Source organism: Sorex araneus, chromosome 3 (genome assembly GCF_027595985.1).
Source record: "Sorex araneus isolate mSorAra2 chromosome 3, mSorAra2.pri, whole genome shotgun sequence".
In the NCBI taxonomy this organism is placed as follows: domain Eukaryota; kingdom Metazoa; phylum Chordata; class Mammalia; order Eulipotyphla; family Soricidae; genus Sorex; species Sorex araneus.
The window spans coordinates 73,389,707-73,404,658 of record NC_073304.1 but is presented as its reverse complement, the minus strand read 5'-3'; the positions used below and the strand labels follow the sequence as shown (position 1 = coordinate 73,404,658).

At 51.6% G+C, this 14,952-nt stretch overlaps 1 protein-coding gene across 3 annotated transcripts; it reads left to right on the top strand.

Annotated features, from left to right (window-relative positions):
* Nucleotides 1–462: 462 nt before the first annotated feature.
* On the top strand, nt 463–14,498 carry LOC101544956 (dehydrogenase/reductase SDR family member 4). Of its 3 annotated transcripts, XM_004609457.2 has the most exons (8): nt 463–667; nt 1,652–1,829; nt 6,598–6,699; nt 10,653–10,723; nt 10,821–10,872; nt 11,344–11,478; nt 11,918–11,973; nt 13,796–14,498. In XM_004609457.2, exons 1-8 carry the CDS (start codon nt 537–539, stop codon nt 13,908–13,910), a joined length of 840 nt encoding a protein of 279 aa, XP_004609514.1. In that variant the 5' UTR covers nt 463–536; the 3' UTR covers nt 13,911–14,498. The 3 variants fall into 3 exon arrangements, with proteins under 3 accessions (XP_004609514.1, XP_054986876.1, XP_012788438.1); XM_055130901.1 differs by lacking the exons at nt 10,653–10,723; nt 10,821–10,872; XM_012932984.2 differs by lacking the exons at nt 10,653–10,723; nt 10,821–10,872; nt 11,344–11,478.
* Nucleotides 14,499–14,952: the final 454 nt, after the last annotated feature.

The window sequence follows — 14,952 nt, the reverse complement described above, 5'->3', positions numbered from 1 at the left end:
GACCACGTGATCAGAGCTGCCCCTCCAGGCCTGTGAGATTGCAGGTGTCCTTGAGCTCCAGCGAAGGGCAGAGCCAGGGCTAACTCAGCAGCTCCCGTCACCTCTCTCTCTCTCTCTCTCTCTCTCTGCCCCCAGCTCTTGCACCCTCACCTGGATGGACTCCAGGGGCCAGTGCAAAACATCTGGCCTCCTGCGGGCTGCCGCCTCCGCAGCTGCAAACGCCCTTGGAAAAGGAAATCCCTCTGGAGGTGTAGCTCAAAGTGTTTCCCACCCCCACTCCCCTCCACGTGAGACGGCGCGGGCCAGCACACGCGGAAGGGAGACCCGGAGGACGGGGAAGCGGGTGGGGGGTGGCCTGACTGACCCACGGGGCTCGGCGGCCGGGTGCCGGCAGGGGGCGCCCGCGGCCACAGCTCCCAGCGCGCGGGACGGGGCGGGGCGGGGCAGCGGGGCGGGCAACGGGGCGGGCAACGGGGCGGGCAACAGGGCGAGCCGCCGCGGTCACCTCCCCCGGGCCGCACCCCCGCTCGGTCGCCATGCAGAAGGCGGGGCTGCTGCGGGGCTGCTGTGCCCAGGTGTGGAAGTCGCTGCGGATGGCCAGCTCCGGGGGGGCGCGCCGGGACCCGCTGGCGAATAAAGTGGCCCTGGTGACGGCCTCCACCGATGGGTGAGTGCCTGCGCACCCCCCTCCCCGCCCGCTGCTGGCTGCCCGGAAGCTGGTGCTGACCCTTTGTCCTTTACCTCCCGGGCCCCCTCACGTGAGAAGGAGAGCACCACGTGGTTGCCCGCAGCCCCACGCACCGCCCTGGCGCTGGCCCCTGCCTTGACAGGCGTCGGCCCCGCAGACTCCGGAGCTGCCTGCAGACGCTCCCCGCGCCCCGGCTGCCCTGCCCCCGTCCACCGGCTCCACCTACAGTCTGGGAAGACCGGAAGCCCCGAGCCAGCCCCGATTTCAGAGTTCCCATCGCCAGTCTCCGTGGACTGTCCCCACACCTCATCTGGACATGCCTCTGAGACTCTCAGAAGCTGCCGCACCCCTGCACGGGACACAAGCCCCCTGAGTTCAGAGTTTTGCTTTGCTCAGTGCACGCAGGTGTCCCTAGCCCAGCCCGTTTTCCACCCTCTCCTCTGAACTGGCACTTTGCAAAGCACCAGCTCTCCACAAATCTATAAAGCAGGAAGGCATGGGGCAGATGCAAACTGTGTAAAAAAATCCTCCACGCAGGGGAGGAGTGTGAATTAGCCAGAGGGCCTTCCTTGCACGCACACCCCAAAACAAAAACTAAGGCACTTGTTTGAGATGAACAGAAGGTATTGGGAGGGGTGGGACTCCTTCACCACCCTCCTGTCGTGAAGGGGCTGCCGCTGCACACCAAACTCACCTCCCTCCCAGGCCTGCAGCCTGTGGGCCTGATCCCAGTGTGGCACCTGGAGAAGATGAGGTCAGTTCCTGAGCACCATACCTTAAAAATACCTGAGCGAGTGCCCAAAAGGTAGTAAGTCTGACCTCACTTTAAACAGTAACAGCAGGTGCCACTAACCTTGCTCATCACATGATCAGACGCATGCAGGTCATTCCCAGGGAGAGCTAGAATTCAAACCCTCTTTCTTCCCCGACCAGCTGAGAGTCCATGTCTGTCTCTGCCCACAGGATCGGCTTTGCCATCGCCAGGCGCCTGGCCCAGGACGGGGCCCATGTGGTGGTCAGCAGCCGGAAGCAGCAGAATGTGGACCGCGCCGTTGCCACGCTGCAGGGGGAGGGGCTGAGCGTGACAGGCACTGTGTGCCACGTGGGGAAGGCCGAGGACCGAGAGCGGCTGGTGGCCACGGTGAGCAGCTAGACTGTGGGCACAGAGCCAGGGGGTGGCAGAAGGGAGCCGGTCTGAGCCTCCTTCCCTGCTTTCCTGGACAATGTTCGTATCAGCCGAGCCAGCAGTATGTTCACCTCCCCGCGCCAGCCCTCAGCACATTGGCGTTTGCATTGCTGTGCCTTTCTGTTGTATGTCTCCGAGAATGAGCCCACCCTAGTCAGAGAATCCACCGCGACTGCTTTACCTCATCCACCCCTGTGATGCCATCATCCCCACCCCGCCCCAAGAAAAAGCAGCACTTGTTCACCCCTGGTTCCCAATCTAATTGGACAAAGAAGTAAACACAATTGCAAAATAGAGGTTCCACCCCCAAACTAACAGCCAGTGCCCTGTTCTGCAGTGTGGTCCCTGCAGGCTGTAGCTCCAAGGCCTTATTTCAGCTGCCTACCTCACACTATTTGGCTGGTCAAGGTTGAGCTCACTCTAATTGTGACAGCCAAGCCATGATTCTTCCAGCTAGAGAGATGTGCTGGAGTCACCACACACAGCCAGGAAGGGGGAAATGGCCTTTTCCCAGCATAGGCGTCCAGCCTTAGGGGCCCACATACACTCTGGTCTCCAGAAAAGTACCTACGCCAGGGTCAGAGTTGTACTTGGCACCAGTCTTCCAGCTACACAGGACATAGGAACTTTTCACTTTCCCCAGGCTCAGGGCCCGTGTCCATTTGGTAGAGTTGTAAAGGGAGTAGCCAGGACTGGGAGGCACTAACGGAGGGGAAGATGGGTGGAAACAGGCTGAGCAGGGCCAGCAAGATAAGTACAGGGGTGAAGACGCATCCCTCGGCTAGGGCCCACCCCGTGCAATCCTGGCACTGCCAGGAACAACCCCTAAGCACAGAGCTGGGAATAGCCCCCAAGCACTGCCAAGTGTTGCCCAAACAACCCCCCCTTCTCCCTTACCCCCCCCCAAAAAAAAGTAGAAAGAACTTAGAATTTTACACTCTAGAAAAAGTTGATGTGAAAAGAGGCAAGTGGACATGTGGGAGGTGATAGTAAGTTACTGCACTTTTAAGGAAAAGTAAATGTTCAACTGTGCATTGGAGAGGGTACACCAGATGTGCATCTGAGAAGGTCACCTGGCCTGACACAGACCTCCGAACAGAGCCTGAGACTCACATCTTGATCCTGAGATTAGTGACCCTGGGGCCAGGAATACTGACTCAGTACATCGTCGTCCTGCCCAGATTACCAGCTCTCACAGCTCCCAAGTCTGGTGAACTACCTGTCCTTCAGCCCTGCTCCAGAAGTAAGGGCTCAGGTTAGACCTTGAGGAGGCAGATTGGGCAAATGGTGTAGGGTCAGGCCTACTCCATCAGGTCTACCTGCAGAGCGAGCAAATGCAGAATGAATAAGAGGTGGCTTTTCAGGATGTGCAAATGCCAGGTGGCACTGGAGCAGAGCTCTCACTGGGGAACTAGCTGAGCAAGAAAGCTGGGCACGCCTCCCCACGCCCCATAGTATCTCAAAGGAGTTTTGGGTTGAAGGTTTTCTTGTGGGAAATGAGGTGTTGAGCAAGATGCGAATGGAGACTAGATAGAGGCAAGAAAGGTGTATAGGAACAGAGAAGATTTGGGGCCATGGACATCAGCAGGGCCAGTGAGTTCTGGAGCAGTAGTATAGAGCCAAACTAGATAGACCCAAGAGATGTTGAGTGGGAACCAACCATGATTTCTTTTCTAAGCCAGTGTCAGAACATGGAAATTCAGTGGTGGGGATAAACAGACCCTGGTAGAGGGTGTCGTGTGGCACTGTCATGTACAGAGAACCCTATCGTGGACTGTTTTATAAATTACAGTGCTAAAAAGTTTAAAAACTTGGTTTTTAATGAGAACTGGAGGGGCACAGAGCCAAGAGTAAGCCCTGAGCACCACTGAGTATGACCCCCTGCCAAACCAAAAATATTAAATATTAATGGAAACTAGAAGAATGAGTCCAAAATGACCCAACTAGTTTGTAGGACCCATGTTGGGGTGGAGAGGGAAGGAATCCTTCCTTCCGGTGTGAGACCTGCTCAGTGACTGTCACCCTGCTATGGGGGACACTGCTCCATTAGCTCGAGCATACTCAGCAGCCTGATTCGCTTCTCGAAGCTTCTCGAGGCCTAGCGAGCAGAAATCGCATCAGCCGCTTCTCCACTGGTCTGAACCACCCCGAGGCAATGATCACATCATTCAGAGCAGGACCGCTGACACACCTGAGTGTCATCAGACTCTCACTGTCTGCGGCCCTTGTGTCTATTCATCGAAACCAGCCTCCTCTCCTCTGCAAGTGGAGAGACCCAGAGGGCCAGGGGACAAGAGGCACAGCCGACGTGAAGAGGCGCCGGGGGCGGGGGTGGGGTGGCAAACCACCGTCTCCTCCCCACTGAAAGCACAGCAGCTGGCACACTCTAACCTCCTCAGTGCTTGCCTGGGCACAAGTCCACAGGCAAGACTTCAGCGGGTCCAAGGGCAGGTGACTGGGCTTTGTGCCAGGACACCAGAATTCAGAGGATGGATCGATCCTGACTTTCAGAGACGATATGATTTGAAACTGTGTTCGGTTTACATATTGACAGCCCGGGCGTTCCTTCCTCTGCAGTGTCGGAAGCAACCGAGCCTCGCACCTAGTTAGCAAGAATAATTAGTTAAAACGGGAGCTAACAGATGGTACACGTTGGTAATAACACCCCTCTGCGTGCCAAATCGCAAGGCGCAAAGTTGATTGAGGGCCCATTTAGTTCTGCTCGCCCAAGGCACCCAATTGCCAGTTCTGGGCAAATGCAAATCATTGGCAGGTTCTCCCAGCCACTCGGTTACTCCAGCACGTACCTTCCCCTCTGATGACGGTTTATTAGGCAGTGGGAGGTAGTCTTTGTTTGAGACATTGCAGTGAGCTGAGATGTTGCCTGTGCTTGCGTTCCCTTTGAAAATCCCAGTTTCCACCTGGAATCTTCCGTACTTCCGTGTCCCAAACCAGCCGGGGAGGAGGTGATTGGTGATTTTGGGGCAGGGGGCCGTGGGACTATTGGAAGCTCAGCGGGGACCTTCCCGGTCGTCGCTCCCACACAGCCAGTTCCAGTCCCCTAACCCACTTCCAAAGAACCGCTCCAAACCAGCTCCAGGCCAGTTCTGAACAGGGATGCCCGGCAAATCACTCACCCACTCCCAAAGCCCAGATGAGCAGGCCTCACACCCTCACTTTGGCATCCCTGAGCGGTGAACTGCCCTGAGGTTAGCTTCATCCTCTTCACTGTGGGGACACAGGCTGATGATCTCAGCCCCACCCGAGGAGACTCTATGGCTATGGGGTGGTAGGGATTTTGGTTTGGTTTAGGGTTTTTTTGTCTTTTTGCGTCACACTCAACGATGGTCAGGGATTACTCCTGGCTCTACACTCAGAAATTACTCCTGGCAGTGCCCAGGGGGATGGTATGCCAGGAATCCAATCCGGCTGGACCACGTGCAAAGCAAGCGCCTGACCCGCTGTATTATCACTCCAGCCCCCTGAGGTTGTTGGCTTTGGGTTTGGAGCTTGGGGTTTGTTGTTTTGGTTTTTTTTTTTTAATTGAATCACTTAATTACAAAGGTGCAAAGTCATTCACGATTGGGTTCCAACACCAGTCTTTCACCCATACTCATTTCCCTCCTCCAGTGTCCCCAGTTTCCCTCCCACCCCTCTACCCAGGCCTGCCTCTATGGCAAGTAATTTTTTCTTTTTTTTTTTTAATTTTTAGGTACTTTGGATTACAATCCTGTTACCCATAGGGTATCAGACATATCTCCTTACCTCCTTTCAGCACCCCATCCTTCTCCAAGGTGTCCACTTGCCTTGATGGGTGTGTTTAAACCCATCTGTTTTTTTGTTGTGGTTTCAGTTTGGGGCCACACCCGGCGATGCTCACAGCTTACGCCAGGCTCTGCAGTCAGAAATTATTCCTGGTGGTGCTCAGGGGACCAGATGGGATGCCGGGATCCAACCCTGGTTGGCTGCAATGCAAGGCAAATGTTCTGCGCACTATACTATTTCTCTGGTCCCTTCTCCGGAAAGATGTTTAAACCCTTTCTATTAAAATTATCTGAGATAAAGATAATTCCTTCAAGAAGAGCAGGCCCTTGGTGAAAATGAGAATAAGGGATCCTCTCCCAAGGGAAAGTGTGAGAAAAGAGCCTAGTCAGAGAGAGACACAGAATGGGAAAGAGGGGCGTAGTGGAGAGATGAATGGGAGGGGGGAGGGGAATATCTAGTGACTGAAGTGCACAGCAGCAGAGCTTGGGGAGCTTGGAGGGGGGAAATGTTACAAGGGAAAGAGATGTTTCTCTGACAGCTGTTCTTAAGGAGGAACATCCACTGGGGCCAGAGAGGTGAGCAAGCACCAGTCCAATCCCCGCATCCCATATGATCCCCTGAGCCCCACTCCTGGATTGCAGAGCCCGAAGCACCACTGGGTGTGGACCCCCAAAAAAACTTTAAAAAAGAATGAGGGGGGTTGGAGTGATAGTACAGTGGGTAGGGCGTTTGCCTTGCACACAGCTGACCCAGGTGCGATTCCCAGCATCCTATGTGGTCCCCCAAGCACCGCCAGGAGTAATTTCTGAGTGCATGAGCCAGGAGTAACTCCTGTGCATCGCCGGGTGTGACCCAAAAATAATAACAATTATTATAATAATAATAAGGAACAGCTGCATTGATAAAGGAACTGTCCTTATGACCAGCAGCCCTGACTCACACCCACTCCTCTCTCCAGGCTGTGAAACTTCACGGGGGTGTGGACATACTGGTCTCCAATGCAGCCGTCAACCCTTTCTTTGGAAACATGCTGGATGCCACAGAAGAGGTGTGGGATAAGGTAAGGGGTGATTCAAACAGCAGAGGACAAGGCCTCAGGAATCAACACAGTCTGCTTATAGAACGCATTTGTCAAGTTCTAGAAAATTATGTGAATCCTCGTCATCTGTCACACACCTCAAGTGTACCTAACAAAGGGGTGGCTTCCTCTCTGCCGCCCTGTTCCTTCCTTGCTGCTTCTCCCTATCGCGTCTTCTTCCATTTGCTCTTTGCCAGCCTCCTGCTCCCCATGCTCCCATCCCCCGCCTTAAGTCTTTCTAACCAAACTCTTCTTCCTGGTTTGTTTCCAACAGAGACATGGCAGCTAATATGCCGACAACTACTTACACTTATACGCCAGCCGTCCCCTTTCAGCTGCCAAAGGAAGATTGATTTTCATTAGTTGGAAGACTTTAACAGCTAGTTAAATGAAATACCAGTTCTCATGAAATGACCTAACTTGTCACATTCTAACACACAGACTGTGTGTTAGAGACTTGGGGCTGGAGAGATAGCAGGGCAGATACCCTTGTCGTGTATACGAGTGACCCAGGTTCAATCCCTGGCATCACATATAGTTCCCTGAGTCCTGCCAGGAATGATGAGCACAGAGCCAGGAGTTAGCCCTGAACACTGCTGGGTGTGATCCAAAAAAAGGAAAAAAGAACCCCACAGACTTTGGAAATAACTTGCGCTCTTTCCTTCTTACCTCCAATGTCAAGAACATCTAACATCCAGATGTCTAGATTCAAATGCTCTAAAATTGGCTTTTATGTGGCATGTTTAATTAGATTCTATTTATAGTATATTTTCTGCACTTCTATCCTTTCCTTATAAAGCCTTAATTAACATATCTGTCTTTGTTTACTACCAATTAATAGTCCCACATGATTTGGACATGCTAAAGTTTTTTAAGATCTCCCTTTTTTTATTCTAATATTGATAATTGCTTAACACTGAAGTTTAAGGATGCAAAAATACTATAGTTTATCAGTGTTTAACAGGCAGAAAGACTGAAGTGACATGATGTTCTTCAGTGAGCCAGTTCCTGATTGATATTCTTTCAAGTAGAGGCGAATCTTTCATGAGAAGCCTAGATAGAGACCACATAAAAAAACAGTTTTGAACTCATAATTTTTCTTTTGAGTTGACTTTTTTTTAATATCACAGTACATCAAATCCAAAAATAATCATTGATCCTTAATTGAACCTGGATTATTAAGGTCATTTGTGAGGCTGGGGGAGGAGGGTGGATTTTATTATGGACAGCATAGTAGGTCAATGGGAAATGTTAAGGGTGTGATCATGGATGGTGGTGTGTAGGAGAATACCCTTATTCTGAAGAACTCATGCAAAAGAACTCCAGGTATCATGATACCTGCCACTTATCTTCAAGGGATCTATACAGCCTGATCAGGCTCACAGGACAGATGAGGCGGGAGATAGACCAATTGGCTGATATGGGTGAAGTTGACTAGTGTTTGCATTCTGGTGATGAATGAGGCTGAAATATTCCAGGATAAGTTACCACAGGGGACCCTGGATGAGAGTGTCCCTGCTGCACCACGCGTACTGTTAGCAAGAGCCATGCACTTTCGTCATGATGTTGCCTTTGATTGCACGAAGCTTATGCCCCAGCGTCCCCTAAAGTGCCTCCTCATGGCCCCACTTTCTAACAAGTGTCCAGCCAAGGGCTAGAGAGATAATTTAGTAGGCCAGCCACAAGCTTTGCATGGAGGAAGCCTGGATTTGGCATCATGTGATTCCCCCAGTTACCTCCAAAAACAATCCCCCAGCACCGTGTCACCAGGTGTGGCCCAAGAACAAACTTTTAAAAAATGTTGATAATAAGTAAATGTCCAGGCCAGCTAGACTACTTTGGGTACTAGCAAAACTGCTTCCAGCAATGTCTCTAGACTGTGAACTAAGGGACGCGTGGGCAATCTCGGGCCGGGGCGATACCAGCACGCGCGCTCCACTGAGATGCGACCCGGGTGGCCACACGTTTGTGCGGCTGCTCTGCTGCTGATCGATCACGATCCGGAAGCCAGCTAGACTACTTTTGGTACCAGCAACTGCTTCCAGCAATGTCTCTAGACTGTGAACTAAGACATAACCCCATGCTGCCCCAGGAAGGGAAATGATGCAATTTCTAACATAAATCTCCCTGGACTTAATTACTAAAATACAGAATTCCTAAACCGCGCGGCCGTGATATCATATCTCTTCATTCTCAGCAATGGAAAACTAATTATCAAATGCTTCCTTGTCAGCAGGGCTGTTTTTTGGGGGGAAACTCCAACAACAATAGTGAATTTTGTGTTGAAATATGGAATGTAATCAAGGTAAAGAGAAAATGAAGTGAAATTTATCAGCTACACAGGCGGGGGTGGGGGGTTGGGGTGGGGGTTGGGGGTTTTTGGTGGTGGAATATGGGCACTGGTGAAGGGACGGGTGTTCGAGCATTGTATAACTGAGTCATATGCCTGAAAACTTTGTAACTTTTCACATGGTGATTTAATAAAATAAATTTTAAATAAATAAATAAAAATTTAAAATAAGTAAATATCCAGCTGAACAGCCCATTCCAGAGGCCTGGGAGCCTCTCTGTAGGCTCAGAAGAACCCAGAAGCCTGGGTCAGGCCACACTTATCCCTGCAAAGCACTTCTCCCTCCGGGACACATCCAGGAGACCTACTATGACAAGGTTCCCCTTCATCTGCAGAAAGACATGCAGAAATCCTGCTCAAATCTAGGGAAGGCTGGAGTGTTTCAAATGATCTGGGCCACAGTTCAATAGTTAACTGCCTGCCCAGTTAAATATTCTGGGTTTCCTGGACATCTCCAAACTCAACAACACTGACATGCCAGTCGTAGCACACCAGCTGGATGAGATGTAACACAGAAGCCAAACAATCTCAATTAACAAAAACATGTACACAGAAGGCTTAACTTGCAACAAGAGCTTTGTAAATCCTCCAACAAGGACTTAATATCCTCGTGGAGAGATGCAACAATGTTCACACATTTTCTTCTATGGAAATATTTTTAAATTATTCCATTTTTAAAAAATTATTCCATTAGCCATTTAGTGGTAACAAGCAATATACAATAAATTATGATGGGCCTTCTACAGGAGCAGGCTTGCGAAGTGGTTGGGAAAATGGAGACAATGATGGAGGGGAGGTGATAGGGGTGGTGGGATTGGTGTTGGAATACTGAATCCTTGTAACGAACCATGGTGAACAGCTTTGTAAACCACAGTGCTTAAATAAAATGGGGGGGATGAAAAGAAAAATAATCTGGGGCTGGAGCCATAGCACAGTGGGTAGGGCGTTTGCCTTGCACACGGCCAACCCGGGTTTAACTCCCAGCATCCCATATGGTCCCCTGAGCACCGCCAGGAGTAATTCTTGAGTGCAGAGCCAGGAGTAACCCCTGTGCATCGCCAGGTGTGACCCAAAAAGCAAAAAATAATAATAATCTGGGCCAGGGGGCAGAACGATAGATAGTACAGGAGATAAGGCCCTGACCTTGCATGCAGCTGTGGCTGTGACCCCAGTTTGAATTCCAGGCACCTCCTATGGTCCCGTGAGTACCACCAGAGTCATCCTGAGCACAGAGCTAGGAGTAACCCCTGAGCACCAGGAAGTGTGGTCCAGCCGAACTCTCCAATAACTAAAACAGTATTAATTTTTTAAAAATTTTTAAAGGCATATTCTGGGCCAGTTTGACTGGCTAGGAAATGACATGAAGCAGGCTCCATTCTTTCTCGTACTAAGTGTCAGTGAGTCCATGAAGGACACTTCTCTCCAAGCCTAGATTTTTTTCTCTCCTAAGGTCCCGGTGACTCACCTCTACGATCCGCATGGAGCCTGAAACTACAGGCCCACAGAGCCATACCATGCCCACCTCATCGCCCTGCCTTCTCCAGGACCCCCTTCTCACACTTCCTTCCCCTTCTCTCGCTTTCAGATTCTGGACATTAATGTGAAGGCCACAGCCCTGATCACAAAGGCAGTGGTGCCCGAGATGGAAAAACGCGGGTACAGAGGGCTGGAGGGAGGCGTGGTGGCAGGGGACACCCACAGGCTGGGGATAGTGGTCTCCACGGAGCTGAGGGTCACTCTCTTCCCTTTCCAGAGGCGGCTCAGTGGTAATAGTGGCCTCCATCGCAGGCTACAGTCCGTTTCCGGTAAGAACTGCTCACTTGATCTGCTCCTTCTGCCCTTCCAGGGGCCCCCAGAGAAGCTTCCTCCCTCTGGGGAATCACACCAAGTTCCCCACAGAAAAATCAATAAATAAAAGAGTCTGGGGAAGGTGCAAAGCAAACCCCCACTCCCGACACACTAATCTAGTGAGGTACATGACAGTTGTCTAAATGGAGCTTCCTGATGGGACATAATCTGTTTATCTACTGTCCTTCATGTGTCACAGTCAGAGGCAAGACAGAGGGCTGAGAAGTTCAAACAGGGGTTAAGGCCCCTGCCTCAGATGTGGCTGGTCCCACTACAATCCCCCAGGAGTGACCTCGGGAGCAGCCTCTGAGTAGCCCCCAATCACAGAGCTAAAGTGGGACCCAGACTCCCCACTCCAATCCCCATAAGGAAAAAGAGCCAAGAAAGCACTGAAAGGAAGCGACTGACCCATTCTCCCATCTGCTCAGGGCCTGGGTCCTTACAACGTGAGTAAAACAGCCTTGTTGGGCCTCACCAAGAACCTCGCGCTGGAGCTGGGCCCAAGGAACATCCGTGTGAACTGCCTGGCCCCGGGCCTCATTAAGACCAGCTTCAGCAGCGTGGTGAGAAAGGACGGGCCTGCGTCCCCCAGGACTCTGAACGGGCACCTCCATGTGTTAGGGAGTGATGGGGGGTTATCACCTGGGACCCCCGCTCCCAGCCCGTCCCACCCCTCCCTGGGCTTTGCTCTTTGCATGACCTGCCACCTGGACAGAGAACCCACAGCCCTGTCCCCAGAACTTTCTTGGGATAGGGATCTGAGGAATCTAGACTTTCCTCATGGTTTTCTGTCTTCATACATGGTTGAAGTAGGGGAAACCCACCATAATGCCTCCCCAGAATCTAGCCAGACAAAAATGAAGGTGGAAGAAAGAGACTGGGAGAGAAGGATTTAGCGGTGCCAGGGCCTCTCCCTCCTTCCCCTCCGTTGCCCCGACAGCCTCCCAGTTCTCCATTTGCTGCCCACTTTCACCTAAAAGACACTTCTCTTTTTTCTTGCAGTTTTGGACGGACAAGGCAAGAGAAGACAGCGTAAAAGAAGCCATGCGGATAGGCAGGTGAGGCTCTCACAGGGAGGGTTAGGAAGGATGAAGACAGAAGGGCTGATCCCTCATATGTCCCCAGACAGCACAGACTGGCTCGTCTCTGCCTCAGAGTTCACAGTCTGAAGCTCCACCACCCCAGGACATGGGCGAGGGGTCAGCTTCCATTGCAGGAACTCAACACAGAAGCTTCTGGGTTTCAGGAGAGCAGGGAAAGACCCTGCCTCCTTCCTCCTTCTAGCATGAGAGACCATGTTCTTTAGGTTCCCCTTCAGTGATATGAAGTCCCATTTCCGGAGCTCAAGCTGATGATCCTGCCATCCAGATGGAAGGAGTAAAGAGCTTTACTGATAGTCCAACTTCCTTTCCCTAAGAAAAATACCCTCTTCCCGCAAAGAGCCCAGCACTTTCCTCTAGCTCCCATCTCTCAGCATTCCCTGCCTCATTCCTGCTTTAGGCCTCTGCAAGACTCTCATCTTCAGCGTCTTCATTTTGCCCCTTCACACCAGCAGTGCCCGCTCTTTGCTAACCCCACATCCCAGCCCTCCAGCACTCCCACAGCCATCCTGGTGTCAGCATGAGCCTTACGTCAGTTGCGGATCGAATTCACAACTTCCTCATTAGGAAAGCGTTGTCCTTCTTACCCCCCAGTGATTCTTGAGCCCCATAATGTTCAATTGTGAATGCATGTTAGAATAAGTCAGGGTCAGGGAAACTTGACTGACTGGTCACTCTGGGCGTGTGTGTGTGTGTGTGTGTGTGTGTGTGTGTGTTGGGGGGAGGGGTTCTTGTTATTATTGATTTGGGGCCATAATCGGTGGTGCTCAGTGCCCCAGGGCCTCTCCCAGTAGTTCAAGGGCATCAGTAAGGCAATCACCTACCAGTGCTGGGGACAGCGCAAATAGGGATTGAACCTAGGGCTTCACATATGTAAGGCATGTGCTCTACCACATGAACCACATCCCCAGCTGCCTAGAGATTCCATTGTATGAGCCAAAACATCTTCCTTTTTTGAAGTAAGTGGAGGGTTAAGCCTACTCGATTATTACAGTGTACAGCTAAGATGGAAAATCACTAACCCAGGCCTTCTAGGTACAAGTTCTACCCACCTGTCAAGCATTCTGTGGCAAAATGCTCCCTAACCATGCAATCACTGATACAGACACTGAAAGCTTACACATTCTCACCACCAAATCTGACTTAGAGGGACGAAAATAGATTCCTAGAAGAAATGGTCTGAATGGAAACTGCACGTTAAACAATCCATTTACTGTCCATTTACTGTGCACAGACCCCTGACCCTTCACAAGTATGCCCAGAGGTAAGACAAATTCTTGCTTGTTTCATTTTTGGACCACACCCAGAAGTGCTCAGGGGTTGCTCCTGGTTCTGCACTCAGGAATAACTCCTGGAGGTGCTCAGGAGGCCATATGGGATTCAGGGATCGAACCCAGGTCGGCTGCATGCAAGGCAAATGCCTTATCCATTGTACTATCTCTCCAGCCCTAGTAGAACAAATTCTTTGAAGTCTGAAATAGCTGCTCACAAGATTCTTGCTATATATAACTTGGGATCTGGGTGCCCTCAGATCTCCAAGAAGCAAAGTGTCTCTCCATTGTCTGAATAGGATGAATTATGTTTCTTGCAGAATATAGCATTTACACATACACTAAGCCATACAGCTTCTCTATATGTGAACCATAAAGAGGTCGGGTGGGCAGGAGGTTCATAAGCAATCCAGACACCTCGTCTGCTAGTTGTAATGAAGCGCCTTTCATTCCCCGTGGCTTGGCCAGGGCCTGGCCTGTTTGATTGTTGCTGCCTCTGCTTTCTGTAGGATCGGCAAGCCTGAGGAATGTGCGGGCATCGTGTCGTTCCTGTGCTCTGAGGATGCCAGCTACATCAATGGCGAGACAGTGGTGGTGGGTGGAGGGACCCCATCCCGCCTCTGAGCATCTGGAAGGAGCCCCACCGGATGTCTGACCTCCAGCTCCAGGGTCTGTGGCAGGCGTTTCCCACCTCTGCCTGTCCTACTGTTCCCCTTACATTCACCGGCAAAATCAGTCCTGCGGCTGTGCCTTCCCTGCGGTCAAGGCAGAGTCTTAGAAGGATCCCCGTTTTTTCAGTCATGGAAAGACACCTCTGTAGAACACAGGGCAGGCAGGCCAGCTGAAAAGGCTGGGTCTGTCTTGGCAAAGAGGAATAGAAATTTTCTGTTCTCCTGAGGGGCCAGAGAGAGTAAAGTGGGTATGGTGCTTGTCTTGCACGTGGCCTACTAGGGCACTAGGACACAGCCATCCCTAACACAGCCTGGTCCCTTGAGCACCAACAGAAGTGATCCCTGAGCACAGATCCAGGAGTAAGTCCTGTGTTCTGCTATTGCAAACCACCCCCAGGCCCCACCCTCCCCCCCAAAAAAAATTTTTTCTAGCATCTGGGGGATTCGAGGGAGATGGGGGAGAAGGAACCTGGAACAGAAGAAGCTGGACGGGAAATTAACAACTTGCAAATGAGGTGCAAATAAAATGCAGACGATCCTATTGCTTGGAATCTGCGTGTTCATTTTTTTTTTTTTTTAACTGCTGGGTGCCTAGGTGTGGAAGCCGAGCTGAGAAGTCTGAGGGCACTGTTGGATATCTGGATCCCCTCCTTCTCCTCCAGATCTGTAGAATCCCAGCCTGGCACGCTCGTGGGTGGGTGGAGGTGTCTGCAGAGCTGCCAGCGGGGGGAAGTGGCACGGGAACTCCCAGGTGCTACGCGCGCGGCCTCACAACGGTGGGGATGGTGCCAAGGACAACGGAAGGGATCCCGGAGGCTGGACGAGCGGGAAAGAATGAACTCCCCCAGCAGCCCTGGTCAAGATCTGTCCCGACATTGCAGGGGGCACAGTCTAACCTGGAAAGGGGGTGAGGGTGGGGGGTCATCGAGGACAAGATGCACAGGTCCCGAGCCAGAGAGGCGGAAACAGGAGGGGCCCTGCAAAGGACGACCCGA

What these genes read in the sequence shown, in the direction of transcription:
- LOC101544956 (XM_004609457.2), top strand. Translation starts at nt 537, where the DNA reads ATGCAGAAGGCGGGGCTGCTGCGGGGCTGCTGTGCCCAGGTGTGGAAG. An exon ending in GTGACGGCCTCCACCGATGG is followed by an intron (nt 668 to 1,651) that starts GTGAGTGCCTGC and finishes CTCTGCCCACAG; the next exon opens with GATCGGCTTTGCCATCGCCA. An exon ending in CAGGCTACAGTCCGTTTCCG is followed by an intron (nt 10,873 to 11,343) that starts GTAAGAACTGCT and finishes CCATCTGCTCAG; the next exon opens with GGCCTGGGTCCTTACAACGT.